Source organism: Pelodiscus sinensis, chromosome 2 (genome assembly GCF_049634645.1).
Source record: "Pelodiscus sinensis isolate JC-2024 chromosome 2, ASM4963464v1, whole genome shotgun sequence".
In the NCBI taxonomy this organism is placed as follows: domain Eukaryota; kingdom Metazoa; phylum Chordata; order Testudines; family Trionychidae; genus Pelodiscus; species Pelodiscus sinensis.
Genome location: NC_134712.1, coordinates 209,402,105 through 209,418,160, shown reverse-complemented (window position 1 = coordinate 209,418,160; position 16,056 = coordinate 209,402,105). Strand labels below are relative to the sequence as shown.

At 41.0% G+C, this 16,056-nt stretch overlaps 1 protein-coding gene across 2 annotated transcripts in view; it reads left to right on the top strand.

Annotated features, from left to right (window-relative positions):
• The window catches only part of GLCCI1 (glucocorticoid induced 1), an 88,068-nt gene that overhangs the window by 68,450 nt on the left and 3,562 nt on the right, over window positions 1-16,056 (top strand). For both annotated transcript variants that reach the window (XM_075922316.1, XM_006114515.3), the window contains exons 6-7: window positions 4,152-4,362; window positions 15,602-15,722. In XM_075922316.1, coding sequence (XP_075778431.1) covers window positions 4,152-4,362; window positions 15,602-15,722 — 332 coding nt within the window. The remainder of the gene's footprint in view (window positions 1-4,151; window positions 4,363-15,601; window positions 15,723-16,056) is intronic.

Below are 16,056 nucleotides of genomic sequence, written 5' to 3'. Positions count from 1 at the left end.
AGAGGCCCTGCAACTTTGGCATTTGTGTGTCATGCACGGCATCACACCTCAAGCGGAATACCTCCCGGGGTGCAAAAACCTGCTAGCGGACACGCTAAGCAGATCCTTTGGAGCCCATGAGTGGACCCTCAAGGACTCTGCTCTCCGCCAGGTTTTCCGCAGGTGGGGTTATCCCCGCCTAGACCTGTTCGCCTCGGCAAGCAGTGCCAAGTACAGGTACTACTGTTCCCTGCTGGGACTGGGGAAATATTCCCTGGGGGATGCCCTGACGACCGTGTGGCCAGAGGGCATCCTCTATGCCTTTCCCCCGTTTCCCCTAATTTCCAGGGTATTGACCAGGGTGAGGACATTTCAGTCCTCGATCATTCTCATAGCCCCCAGGTGGCCCAGACAGTTCTGGTTCCCCATCCTGGTGGACATGCTTTTCCAGGACCCAATAGCACTCCCTCCAGTCTGGGATCTGCTAACTCAACCCTGGGGCGAGGGGATCATGGTTCACCCGGATCTCCGGTCTCTCCATCTAACGGCATGGTTTATCCGTGGTTGAACCAACCTGAAAGGGAATGTTCCCAAGAGGTTCAGATGGTTCTCCTCAGTAGCAGGAAACCCTCTACTAGACGGTCATACGCTGCCAAGTGGCGGCGCTTCTCGTCTTGGGCGTCCCGGAGAGGAGTACACCCGTCCTCGGCTCCTATCCCAACTATTCTTGACTACCTTTTCCAGCTTCGGTCTAGTGGCCTATCTTTCTCTTCTATCAAAGTCCATGTGGCATCTCTCTCCGCCTTCCATGTTGGTATGGCAGGAGTCTCCCTTTTTTCTAACCCAGAGGTTAAACGGTTTCTTACTGGCCTGGAAAAGCTGTACCCATCGGTGAGGGCCCTGCTTCCCGCCTGGGACCTTAACGTGGTCCTCCACAGGCTTATGCTACCTCCCTTTGAACTGCTGGCCACGTGTTCCCTGCTGCACCTTTCATTGAAGGTTGCCTTTATCGTGGCCATTACATCGGCTCGAAGGGTGTCGGAACTAAGGGCGCTAACTATAGACCCACCCTACCTTGTCTTTTCCAATAACAATGTAAGGCTATGGCCTCATCCAGCCTTCCTTCCGAAGGTGGTATCACCATTCCACCTGTCCCGGGAGATAAATCTCCTGGGTGTTTTTCCCAAAGCCCATGCCTCCTCTAAGGAGCGGGCTCTGCACTCCCTGGACGCCAAGCGGGTGCTGGTGTTCTACATTGATAGGACCAGGCCGTTCCGTAAATCACATCAGTTGTTTATTGCATTCGGGGACAGGGTCAAAGGGTCGCCTATTTCCACGCAAAGGCTATCAAGATGGGTGGTGCAATGCATCACAGAATGCTATCACCTGGCTGGTAAAACCCCACCCAGGGTGAAGGCACACTCCACCAGGGCGCAGGCGTCCTCGGTGGCCTTTGGTGCCCAGGTACCGATCACAGAAATTTGCAGGGCAGCCACCTGGTCTTCCCTTCACACGTTTGCAACACACTATGCGCTACCTCTGCAGGCCAGGGAGGATGCAAGGGTGGGCTCTGCAGTCCTCAAATCTGTGATGTAAATATGTTTCCGGTTGTCTTGTTCTTAAATGGTACCTTATCAGTGTTGAATTGTTCAAATAAATCAGTTTATTGTTCACCTCACTTCATGACTCTGGTGGCATGACTGCTCCGACCCCTCCTCCGTGGGGTTTAGCTTGGTAGTCACCTACTTCAAATGGACATGAGCAACCTCTCGAAGAAGAAAAGAACGGTTTACTTACCTGTAACTGTTGTTCTTTGAGATGTGTTGCTCATGTCCATTCGACTCCCACCCTACCTCCCCTTCGTCGGAGTGTCCGGCAAGAAGGAACTGAGGTGGGGTAGCGCCGGCAGGGGTACTTATGCCCCGCTATGGCGGCGCCACTCCAGAGGGCTCCCTGCCGGCGCTATGGGTACCTCTAGGGAAAACGTTCCGGAAGACGCGGTGCGCACACCTACTTCGAATGGACATGAGTAACACATCTCGAAGAACAACAGTTACAGGTAAGTAACCGTTCTTTTCCTTAGTACAAAAAAGGAGCTTGGATTTTATATGAAGAGGAAGTAGAATTCTGCAGAAATAAAGTAATCTCTGAAATATCTATAGGCATTTTTCTAAGTGGTGAACACCAGTTACTTACATGAAATTGTGTCTGTCTCTTGGTCTAGACGCATGAATGAAAACTTTTATTTTCCAGAATCTTAGCTTCATTGCAAGATATAATATTTGGTATATATACACTTCCAGACTGTACAGTGGCATTTTTACCTCTCAAAATTTAAGTATTTAAAACTGACTTTGTTAAAGCCATTTTTTTAGATTTTTTTTTCCTTTTTACATACAGGCAGTCCCCAGGTTACGTACAAGATAGGGACTGTAGGTTTGTTCTTAAGTTGAATTTGTATGTAAGTCGGAACTGGTACATATTGTAGGGGAAACTCTAGCCAAACATTTCTCCAGAGCTCAGTTTTATTCTCCCACACCTCACTTCCCTCAGTCCTTTAGTCCTGAGGTGTCTGCTGAGAAAAGCCGCTCCGCGTCTCCCTGGTCTGCTGCGGGGGAGGGGGGGGGAGGGGCGCTAGCTTTGTGTCTCCTTGGTCTGCTGGGGGGAAGCAGCTAGTGCGGGGTTTCCTCACCCCGTTTGTAAGTAGGGATCCGATGTAAGTCGGATCCATGTAACCCGGGGACTGCCTGTACTTGTTAATCTTCTTGATAGTGAAATCTAATTCCTGATTAGTGATAAGCATTCATCTTTAGAATGTAATATGTGATTTATTTTCTCTATAATTCAAAGAACAATTGGTTGTTAATGATCATTATAAGGAAAAACTATTCTGATTGAGCCCTGAAGGTGTTTAATGCTTGTGTTCAGACATCGTTTCATGGCATGCTCTGTTGCATGTTTACCAGGCACTTACTGGTAGCGAAAGTTTGACCATTTATATTCAGAGTTTTCTTTCTTGAGGAGCAGCGTACCATATACATAACACAGTTTCAGTTAACAGTCTCAACTTCATATGTTTTAACGAAAATAAAGTTGACATATTTTGTTTGTTGGTTTTATTTGTTTCCCCTCTCCTGTTTTTAAGTGCAATATAATTTGGTTTTGACAGGAAATCTTGAGAAAAAACTGTTCTCAAAGACAAAACTATATGCTCAAGAGGGAAGAACAGCAAATAGGTGGAGTGCACCAACTTAGTTTGTCACTGCCACCAAAAGGGGAATGGGTAGAAAGAGCTTAGATAGTGGACCTGAGAATGGTAAGCCATAGTCAAAAAATTTATATAATTTTTATACTAGATCTGTAATATATTATTATGTTTTCATTTTTCATTGTGCTCTTTTGCCAAAACGAGCCACACTAAGGGTACATCTAGATTACATGCCCCTGCTGACAAAGGCATGTAAAATAGGCTATCCGACATAGTCAATGAAGCAGGGATTTAAATATCCTCGACTTCATTAAAATAAAAATGGCTGCTGCGCTGTGCCGGCTCAGCTGATCGTCGGCACAGCGCGTGGGTCAAGACGTGGCTCGATCAACAAGGGAAGCCTTTGTCGACTGCTCCTGTAAACCTTGTTTCATGGCAGCCATTTTTATTTTAATGAAGTTGGGGATATTTAAATCCCCGCTTCATTGACTATGTCGGGTAGCCTGTTTTACATGCCTCTGTCGGCAGAGGCATGTAATCTAGGGTTACCGTAAAATACAAAATGGTATCAGTTGGAGATCTTTGTGAAGGTGGGTTTTTTCATTTTGTAATAATAGTGACTTATTGGAAATTACACTAATGTTGTAAAGTTAAGCAGTTATTTAACATTTTGCATTGTTAATTTTTAAAATATTTAAGCAGAATAAAGCGTGTTATGCTAGGGTAGCGTACACTGAAATGCATCCAGTCCTGAAACTTTTATAAGAAATATTGTTGCAGCAGCAGTTGCTCTCGAGCAAAAGAATTAATGTGTATTTTATCATTCTTTCATTTTTAAATAATATGTTTGGTTTGAAACAGATCTTTATAGTCAAGACCTGAGTCTTCCATCAGGAGCTTTGCAGGCCGAAGGCTTTTATAACTGGGCCCTTCCTATGTAATTTAAGTGTTGTTTCTATTGCAGCCCTTGGATATTCCTGATGGTCGAAGAGCGCCCTTGCCTGCTCATTATCGTAGCAGTAGCACACGCAGCATTGATACACAGACTCCCTCTGTCCAAGAGCGCAGCAGCAGCTGCAGCAGCCACTCACCATGTGTCTCTCCCTTTTGTCCCCCGGAATCTCAGGATGGGAGTCCTTGCTCAACAGAAGATTTGCTATATGACCGTGATAAAGGTGAGAGTAGAACGGTCCATTTGAGCATACCGAGTGGTGTCCTGCCTTTACTTCTACACCTTAATTTCCTCATTAGATCAATGTTTTTCATTTTTTGTTTGGTTGTTATAGAAGGATTGCGGATGAGGACTCATCTTCAAGTTGGTTTTGTTTGTATACATGTTTTCCCCTCTTGTTTGTGAAATTTCACAAACATCTTCCATAAGTATGTCAGAGGAGCACAGCAAAGAGTCATAAGTACATAAGAAGGGTATAGCACAAAGAATGCAGAAAGCCACATGTATATGTTCAAAAAAGTGTTTCATAAAGGATTACATAGAATCTATATTCATTGTGTGTTGCTTGATCAGAATGGTGAATCTGTGAATGTTTATGAACCTGTTGAAAATAAATTATTTTTGCATTTTTCTAACATTACATCTGTAACTATCCAGTGAGATGCAAGAGAAGCCACATTTAATACTTAGAAATTGCTGATGGAGAACTGAATTTACATTTGGGTTGGGCTGCATTGCATACTCAAACAAGTTTTCAGAATGACTTCTCGGTTAATTTTATATTAAACCCACTGTCAATATTTTTCATTTTTCTCTGTCGAGATTGTATATGTCAGTAGAACTTGGTAGAGATGGAAGTTAGGGTTCCAATATTTGAAAGAGTTAACAGATATAGTATGTAATACACAATGATGTAAGTAGCATTGCTGTACACTGTAGTGTCATTAGCCTTTAGTAGTAGCATCTCAGTATGCTAGAGAGAAAATGTCATTGTGTGAATGGAAATCCCAGCATCCATAAATTTCATTTCCAGTACTTAGAGTGACAGAATAGTGTGTTTAATTTCAATTAGAAATCTAATTTGTTTTAGGACTAGTCAGATTCATTTTCCATTTTTGTAATTTTTTATTTGTTTCCCAGGTTATGCTTTTAGTAACTTGTCTTTGTTTCCTGATTGCCTATTATTTCTACATATTAGAATTTTGCTCACAGTATGAGTTGGTTCACTACACAACATCTGTTGCATATGTGGTACCATTGTTCTGTCAATTTAAATGTTGCTGTAAACCCGAGTAAAAATTCTAAAATGTCCCTATGTGACTGACCAGAGAGACTGATCATTTGAGTGGGAATTTCAATTTACTTTTATATGTAGCTTTTCTTGATGAATTATTTCAATAGCTATAAGCTTCTGTTTAGGAAAGTTGCCTAAAGTAATGGAGTGTTACTCCTTTTCAGCCCATTCTTGCTATAGATGTAAAATAAAAAAAACATAGTTCAATTGGATAAAAGCAATAATTATCTGAAGAAATTTCAGTTTTTAGAACAGTTTCCTTTACACCACTAACAAATGTAGGCTTCTACTTTATTGAGATAACTAATGTGTATTGTTAAGCGCATGCATAAATGTTTATAGGATTACTAAACATAGTCTAAATTACCTTTGGGTATATGTGTTTAGAAGAATCATCATCTAAGCTAGTATCTTTAGTTTCAGGTCCACAAGAGATCTCTTTTTGGGTATCACTCCTAGGATGAAGTTTAATACACTTGAACTTCTTTAATCAAGCAACCTCGGGAATACCAGAGGGCAGGGGTAGGCAAAAAAAAAGGTCCTGCCACTCTTCTGCCCCCAAGCCAATCGAGGCTGGGGACAGGAGAGCACATAGTCTCCTCCTCCATTGCCAGGGTCGTGCGGCACTTAGTCAACTCTGGCAGTTGATTCTTAAGTGCCGCGTGCTCCTTACAGGGTGGGGTAGGGAGTGAGAGACTGTGAATTCTCCATCAGGACCTGGGATTGAGGGAAGCGCACAAAGTCTCCTCCCACCTTGCCCCTGCCCTGCAAGGGGCACACGGCAGTTTGACTCTAAGCTCTTGCAGGGCAGGGGAATGCACAAAGTCTCCTCCTGCTGCTAGGGGCTCGGGCGCCTACAGGGAACTACCAGCTGTTCAGAATAGCTGGCAGTTCTCTCTATTGCAGGAGGAGCAAAGATTTCACCATTCCCCCACCCCCAGGCCAATCAGGGTCTATGGGCAGGGAAGCATGGAAGTGCTCTGGCCCTTCCTTGTCCACTCGAGACCCCACCCCTTCTGGGGTAGCCCAGGGCCACTTCAGAAATTTCTGAAGTGTACTCCCATCTACAATTATTGCCCACCTCTGCCATAGGTTATGCTGGATGACAAATTTTGCTGAGCCAAGGAAAGTGCTGCAGGATCTGGGTGTGAGAAGGTGGGATACTTGCCCAGGGACACGTGTGGTTCCACGCTACCCGCCACTCTCAGGCACTGCCGACCCTGGGGGAAGTGGCTGTGTGTGCTGCCTTTGCCCTAGCTGGAGGACGTTATGTGTCTGTGAAAGGGTTAGGCAGTGGATTCCACAGTGGTAATCTGTATTCAAGGTTTCTGAATGTCTTAAGTAAGAAATCATTTTCTTTTTTAACTAAGATTTTGGAGTTGATTCACTAGTGTACTAAAGTACAGTGCAACACTGAGTGGTGCAGTTAAGGTTTAAAGTTTTTCCTGTGTATATTTCTCTGCTGATTTTTTTTTTTAAATACACCTTTTATTATGATATAATTCAGATAGAATAAGATTGTCTTTTTATGGGGAATAGTTACTCTTTTTGTTCCTGAAGAATGTTACTTGTCTGTCTTTAACTCTGGAAGAAGGTAATAGTGGGGAAAAAAAATTAATTGTGGAACTGTTTGTCATCTAAAAAAGATCAGACTCATCTAAAAAGGGTTGGTACAATGTGCGAGTTGGCCTGGCTCCAAAACCAGCAGGGACCAAGAGGGCAAAAATGGAAGTCCTTTTTCATTAATGGGCAGTATATCTGTAAATTCTGTGTTGCTTTTGTCCCAGTCACATCACTAATTAAAAAAAAAAAGAGTTAACTCAGAGTAAGTTTGCTTAAATGTGTTTCCTCTAAACACATGTGCTAAAATGCAAAGAAATGGATTCAGTTGCAGTTAGGAATGCACAAATCTAAACTTGACAACAAATGAAGAGAGTAAACATTCTATAAGAAAATCTTTTATTTTTGCAGAAATGTAATGGTGGTGTTTTTATTTAAATGTTTTAAGAATGTGAGTTTTAAAGGTTTTTTTTTTTTTAAGTTATATGTCTTGGATTATCTTCTGGTTAGAAAATGAAGACAAACTGAAATATTTTTCAAATTTGAATTGCTTTTCAACTGTCAGATTTTTGGAGGGGAGGAAGAAAGCTGACAGTTGTTAGTTTTGCTGCTGAGCTTCAAAAGTAGCAGTGGCATTTCCTATGTACATGGGTCTTAGAACTGGCTATTGGATTTTTAATGATTTTTAGCCTGAGTACATATTCATACAGCATTGGTGACAGACTCATAGTTTCTAAAGTTATACAATCTGTAATAGTTTTATTGTGCCTAGCTTGCAGATGCTATTCTATAGAATAGATTAATTATCATTATGAAAATACTAAGACAAAGGTTTTTTAATTTAACCAATATGCAAATTAACCTTGCTCTGTTTGCTGCACTCTATTTTTGGATGTTACGTGAGGACATGTAAACAAGACAAACAAATTCACTGTGTTGGGAAAACTAAGCAATTAGCTCTTATTTAGAAGGGATACTACTTATACAGGAAGGACAGGATATCTGTTCTCGATAGAAGCATCAGACTGAAGTGATTAAAATTAGCTGTTTCTCCTCCTTCCAGTTCTCACCAAACATTACATCACAGAACGACCAGGGCCATGCTATTTTTTAGCAAATTTATAATCAGTTTCTATAGACAGTTCAGTAAATTTCTGGCATTGCTAATCAACAGTCAGATGAACATATGCCCTTCTTTGCAGTCAGACATTTTAAGATTTGAAAAGCTTTCCACTACATGAAAACAATGTAAGTATTGTAAATTCTAGATGATATTTTCTGCTTCTTCCCCAATTTGGGCCTCGTTTTCTCTTCCAGTGGGGGAAAAAAACGTGCTTTGGTTTACGACTGCAAAATATAATTAAGGATATTCAGCTGCTTCTGAATGTGTTTCTTAATAGAAAATGAAAGTTAATCAAGCCTTATGAGCAGTAAGGGGAGCCAACTCCACTGTCCAGACACGATACGACTACATTTCTAAAGCATCTTTTCCTTCCTCTGTTAAACTGTGCTTTGGCCACAGGCCTTCATTTGCTGCTCTTTGAAACCGATCAGCTGTTTAGATTACATTTCTATAAGGAACTACTTAATCTAATGAATTTTTCAGTAGAAAATGAAAGTAAACTCTAGGAAGGGAAACTATCATAGTTTCTGCGATGGGACAGTGATTCTAAATTCGAGAGCATGTGATGAAAAAAATTCAGTGGCAACTGTTTTAAAAAATGTTTAGATTTTAGGCTGGTAAGAGGCACTTCCAGTGCATTAAAACTATCAACTCTTCTTCAGATACAGATTCATGACATTGGTGTGACCCTACTGCATCTAATATTTAGGTGTAGATACACTATGCGATTAACCAATGTGTAGATAGATTACACGATTAACCAATAAGCCCGGTTTTATCGGTTAATCCTGTCATCTGCACGCATTCCTTCGCCTCCTTTCTGCCTCTGTATCAGCACCTAATCTGCTTGTTACACCCTTGCCCCCCAAGCTGCTGCCTCTGATAGAAAAGCAGCAACATGAAAGGTGAGGGGGGCAGGCGGGATCAGATATGCATGGGGAGCCAGCTCTTTGAACCCACCTGCCCCCCCTTGTCCCTACGGGGGAGGAGACAGGCAGTAGCATTGGGGGGCAGGGGAGGCTGCTTCGTGGCAGTAGATGCTGTCTGTATGGGGTCCAAGCTCCCTGTGGGCAGATGCTTCTCTGGCATCCCACAGAGCAGCTTGTGTCTGCAGCAAGCCTGGGGACCACCACAGATAGAGGCTGCTGCCACGGAGCAGCCTCTGTCTGCAGGGAGCTCGGCCCCCCTGTCTGTATCACGGGGCAGCAGCATGGGGCAGCTGGTGGAGCCAGTCTGTGCAGGGATCTGATTTTTAAACCAGCTCCTCTCATGGTCTGGCGCCCACCCGCCACCCCATTCTGTGCCTCTTATAGAGAGGCAGTAGCGCAAGGTGGCAGGGGGTTCCCCGGGAGTGGGGCCGAAGCACACTGACTGCTGGCCCAGCCCCTGAGGACTATCGCATAGTTATGGAGCTAATTGATAATATTTTATGCAGTTATATGACTACTCATTTACATGTTATCTAAAATGCCTACTAAGACTAACTTTAGAGATCCAGTCTTATCGAGGAATATGTGAGCTCTCTAAGCCTGTCCTGCTAAAATTGTAATGTAGAATTTGGTTTCTCATCAGAGAGTCAACCAGTCGAAGAGTTGGTTCATATTTACTCTTACATGCAGATTTCCTTCACAGTGGTCTCTTGCCTAGCAGTTTAGAATAGTAGCTCTTAAGTAAGCTACAGTTCCTCAGGAATTTGTTTCAGCAACATTTTGTGCTTCAAAGAAGACTAATATTAAAGTAATTCTAGACTCATGGAAAGAGAAGAAGAAAAACTAATGATGATTATGTAGAGACGAAAGTAGGAGAGGATTATTTATACATCTGCCAGGCAAACTAAATTATATAAGAATAATCATAACATATAAACCAGCCTGCTTTAAAATATATTTTAATGGGGGGAAACCTTTACTGTGTATAACCTTTTCTTGAATGATTTAGTGATAAGTATTTACTTCTAAATTTTACTTGGAGGCTCAGGATGGTATTGTATGATGGGGACCCCAAGCAGCATGCTGATAGAGGTGCCATCTTTTCAGTGAAACATAAAAATGAACTCTTGTGTACTTACTAAAAGTCCCTTTGCATTTTCACAAAGGCTTCATGTCCTGGCTGAATTCCAGTTTGAGTAACTATATTCTATCCACCTGGATTATCTGCACCCAAAGTTTCAATTTCATATAGTATGTTGATAAACTTTCTGGTCTAAAGGTTTTACTGTTCTGTACAACTATCACTTCATTTGTATATTCTACTCTAAGATTAGCTGCACTTCAGAGGAGGCTGTTGAAAGGAGTCCTTTATATCTGGAGCTGTATCCTGCAGTCCTGACTTGGCCAAAACTCCCATTTAATTCTCTTTTAGTGGGAGATTTGGCTAAATTAGGACTGCAGAGGATCTGGCTCATGTCTTGTAAAGTTTTTATAAAGTGCATAGAGAAACTACAAAAAAAAAAGTAATTCTAAGGGTTGCTAGAAGAGGTTCTCCCCCCCCCCCTTTTTTAAGGGGTCCATCTACCACTCAAAATTAATAGTTAAATGTTGCAGGTTACCTCTTATATCTGTCCTTTTTGTGTAAGTACAGTCAGAGGACAGTATCGTCATTGTTGATCCATATCTAGAGATTTAAAAACGCTTTGTTACATAATTAATCTGTATGTGCCCTATTTAATTTAATTGTGTATGTCAAATTTACTTAAATTGTAAACATGTTCTAATTCATAAGCATAAAATAGCATTCAATATGTATACATTTTAAGTTTACAGTTGTATAACTTGGAACTCCTGTCCGAAAAAACTGTTTGCCAAGGCAGACTTCATTGTAGTAATGGTGGAAAAAAAAAAGAACATAAATGTTACATCTTACATTTTCCTACTTATCTTTTGTCACTGCTGCCTTAACGAAATTTGATTCGTTCATTTACTAAAATTGTAGGCTTCCAACTGCCAACATTTTGCATACTCAGCCCAATGCATCAAAAAATTAAGCCGTGTTCATCATTCTTCATGTAACTTCATCTGCAGTAAGTCTTCTGGTACTGGAAATGTAACTGACTATTTTGTTGATACTTTTCCAAGGAGAGCAGAATTGAGCTTGCAGAAGTGAGTCACACAGTATGTGCAGAATTGAGCTTTACAGCACTGACAATATTAAAAAAACTTGTGTCAATAAACTGAGCATAAGTGCCTCAAAACAAGGGAAGGATACAAAAATACATCTGAACCATATTTTGTAGCAGCGAAATCAGTGTTGACAGTTCCACAGTCCTGTGGAAAATGGAGGGGAAATAGGATTGAAACATGACAAAGCAGCATGCAAGCAATTTAGTAGTATTTAAAAACATGTTTTAGAAATTTAATGTTGCATGTACTTGATGATAGAGGTAGACCAGCCATTCAGAGCAGCTAACCTGGGAGCTTGAGTTGGATAAGATCAGATACAGAGGTACATTAGGCATATGGCAACAAAATAAGGTTAGAGCGCACACCCCACTAGCTGATGGAGATAAAATAATGACATCATTGGAGGAAACCATGCACCCCTGCCTCCAAAGGAGTAGTGTTTGGGAAGAATTATTTGTATGATTATTAAAATGCATATTACTTATTTTTAAATATGAAAATTACAATGGATGTTTCTGAACTTATTACTGGTGGTATCTACTTCACTACAGCTTTACCATATGAGATATTGGCACTACTGAAGACCATTTTAAGAAATTGTAAAGACTCTCCTTCCTGGTTTAAATACAGGTATAATTATAGGCTTGTGATTTTGTTTTTGCAGCTCTGAAAAAAAACCCTGTAGGGTTTTATGAAATGAAGCACAAAGCACGTACTGTGTGACTCACTTCATAAGCATATGTATTCTTCAGACATTAAAATCACACATTCTGTCTAAAATGAAAGTCTTTCTATTCTGTAACACACATCCACCCACCTATTAGCTTGTATTAGCTTGCTAACCATCCCCCTACTTTATATCCGCCTCTTAGATATTAATTATTTTTACCAATTTACTTAATTTGTCCTATAACAGTTTGAAGCAAAGAAATCCAAACTAAAACTTTGATCAGCTAGTATGCGGGCTATTCTGAATTTGGCTGTTACCTCTCTTGGGTTTACTTCTACCGTTTTCTTTTGGTTTGGTGCAGTAAACAGTAATACAGCCTCATTTTCAAACAGATTGGCTGTGTCTACACTGGCATGAATTTCCGGAAATGCTTAAAACGGAATACTATTCCGTTTTCAGTTTTTCCGGAAAAGGAGCATCTACATTGGCAGGCTGCTTTTCCGGAAAAGCCCTTTTTCCGGAAAAGCGTCTGTGGCCAATGTAGACGCGCTTTTCTGCAAAAGAGCCCCGATCGCCATTTTCACAATCGGGGCTTTTTTCCGGAAAAGACTACTGTGCTGTCTATACTGGCCCTTTTCCGGAACAGTGTTCCGGAATAAGGACTTATGCCCAAGCGGGAGCAGAATAGTTTTTCTGGAATAGCGGCTGATTTTGTACAGTAGAGCGTCGTTGCTTTTCCAGAAATTCAAGGGCCAGTGTAGACAGCTCGCAGCTTATTCCGGAAAAGCGGCTGATTTTCTGGAATAAGTGGCCCAGTGTAGACACAGCCACTTAATGTAGAGACTTGAATCTTCAATTTTAAATGCTAGAGGAGGGGGAATGAACACAGGATTATATTCCATCAACCACATTTCAGTCTTCCTGTTCTGATTCAGCATATCACCTTTACATATGGGTTGTGTCTAGATTGGCATGATTTTCTGGAAATGCTTTTAACTTAAAATCACTTTTTGCGGAAAAGCGTCTGTGCCAATATAGAAGCGCTTTTTCGCAAAAAAGCCCTCATCACCATTTTTGCGATTGGGGCTTTTTTGCAGAAAACAAATCTGAGCTGTCTACACTGGCGTTTTTGCGCAAAAGTTTTGCACAAAAGGGACTTTTGCCTGAACGGGAGCAGCATAGTATTTCCACAAGAAGCACTGATTTCTTACAGTAGGAAGTCAGTGCTTTTGCGGAAATTCAAGCGGCTTTGTAAACAGCTGGCAAGTTTTTCCGGAAAAGCGGCTGATTTTCCAGAAAAACTGACCAGTCTAGACACAGCCAACGGGTCAGCATGCTAGTCAAGTAATGGAAAGACTCTAAAAGGATCTTAACAGGATCTTAACACTGTCAGCTTGACAAATCTCTACTACTTTTTGGAGACAGGTAACACCTACTATCCTGTAATTAAGAGGTCCATGCTCACTCTTGAGGAAGAAACCTTGAAACATACTACAAAAGTGCTATTAAGAAAATTAAGAAAAAAATTTCCTCATCTCTGTTGTAGCACTATTCAGGGAAATTGTGGTTAAGTTTGTAATGGCCCTTAACTGTGAAATAGTGATCAAAACCCCCTATCATTTAAATTGATTATATTTGTGAGTGATAATTATACCATTACTTTTGCAGAATGTTTTGTGGGTTCTGAAAGTGGACTTAAAATGAATTGAGTCTCTGTAGTGATTTAGGGTAGCCTGTGCTAGTGGATCAAAGTGCAAGATTGTGCTGTAAGTAGATTTTCCCCTGTTGTATGAAAGACCAACAGAAACAACAGGGGAAAATAAAACATTCACAAATAGGAAAATGTATGTGGGAACCCATAGAAATTATCTGGGGGAACTCAGATACAGAAACAATTCTTATGGTGGGATTTGCAAGGGGGACTTCAGTGCTTTTCTGCCTAATGACAATCAAAACCTGGAATTAGGTGCCGAGACTCTCTGTACAATGTATGAGAGCAGCAAGATGCCTTAAAAAAGGATTTGCATAACCCAGTGCACTGAATGGAGAACTGCCTAAACTAGTCAGTAGGAACGGCTAAGGAGTATGCCTTAAGCTCTGCCCCTCCAAAAGTGTTAGGTGCTTATCTCTGGGCCAGAGTAAATCATCTTTATGTGCAGTTAAGTGCCAAAGTCAGTGTAGCATTTTGTCTTAAATAGTGGTGGTGGTGTACCCTTTATAACCTTTAGCCCAGGAATGGGGAACCTCAGACCCGGAGGCTGGATCGTCCCCGATGCTCACAGCCCCCTTCCGTTGGGGAACCTGAGCTGATGCTCCAGCCACTCCCCCCTAGCATACAAAAATCTACTAGCCTGGGTTCCCCTAGGCTCTGGTGTGCAAAAGGAATGTGAGGAGTGTCTTTCTGCTTCTCAGTCGGGTGCAGCATCTGTGAGGGGGTTTTGTGTGCGGCCCCGACTGATTTTTCTGTGGGTCAGTGGCCCCCAACCCAACAGTTTCCTCACCCCTGCCTTAACCCAGTGGTTAGGCCATTCATCCACAAAGTCAGAAATGTCCATTCTTCCACATCCAAAGCAGGGATTTAATCTTGAATCTCTCACGTCCTAGGTATGTCTAATCGCTTTTGAATCCCTTCCTTAACTTTTTTTTTTAAACTGATTAGATTTCAAGTTACCATTGTCTCCTTAAGCATGATGTTCCATTTTCACAATGAGCTGCGATGGGGACAGTTAGCTTTGCCTCCCATGCTACTGGTATCACAAAGACCACTTAATAGCAAGAAATGCCTCAAATTTCATCCCAAGAAATGTCACCCTAAGAAATGCCTCAAATTTCAGTGAGAAATGAATTAACGTATTCACATCATAGTCAAGATGAACCCTTTGAGTTCCCCCAAATTATTAAACATCATCCTGTTGCACCTACCAGACTATTTTAATGAAAGTCTTTGCTTCATGATAAATCAGACAGAAAAACTTGCTCACTAGCTCAAGTATGTCGGCTCTGTGATTCTACGGTCCACTTTTGTAACAAACTGTAACACTGAAAAAATAAAAAAACACCTATGTCCTACAATTGGTGCTTAGAAGGAAGAATACAAAGAATGTTCAAAGTTTTACTTTATTATAGATATTTAAAAGGTAAATTGTGCAGCCAGATTATTCAGGTGAGGTTGGAGGGAGGAGTACAAATCTGTTTCATTTTCATTAATTCTTGTGCTACTCAGAAGGCTGTTGAAGGCAACATTTCTGCTAAAGTATATGCTGTGTACAATCACTTTCAATTACCTTGTTTATTCAGTGAAAAGGCATACAGAACTCTACATTATCATAACCACTTGTAATTCTTCTGCATGTGCTATACATATTATCCAGTTCATTTACATTTTTTGAAATACATAATAAAGAACTTATTTGTTTCCAGGATTACAGCTCTGCTTTATTCAATCTGCTATGTTCTGGATAAAAATATCCTCCTATTATGTGCTGTTGTATGGTAGATTACTGCTGCACTGAAGCTTTTATTCAGAAGAAATGTGCTATACAAGGGTGTTAGAAATAGTCTGCGATAAAGGGAGCATTGTGGTAGAGGTGAACTGGCATTAGAAACTAAATTGTGAAAAAGGCATCTTGTTTGGAAATCAAATTTAATTAAAAAGCACTCTCAATCACTAGTAATATAACTGCTTTAAATTTTCAGACAGTGGGAGTAGCTCACCGTTGCCCAAGTATGCCTCATCTCCCAAACCAAACAACAGCTACATGTTCAAACGAGAGCCCCCAGAGGGATGTGAGCGAGTGAAGGTCTTTGAGGAAATGTCGTAAGTAATGCCTTTTATATCAGCTGGTATCTGCAAAGCAGTAAGCCTTTTTACTGAACCTATTCAATTGCAGATGAATAAACTACTCCAGCTGATGAGTTTTCAGGAGCAAACTGTTCTTAGAGAGTTTGACCAGGCGAGAAGCTGAAGTGTTCATGTTGGCTTGAAGAGGACTGGAGTATTTTATGCTTGAACTTTTTACTGTTTATAAAAGGCAAACAAGAAAAGCAAAGAAGACATGGAAGACTTAGGTTTTCAAATTATGTCCAGCATTTATAAATTCTTTTCTTTATAATCTTACCAGTTTTTGTTCATTTTATAAAATGTTCATGTT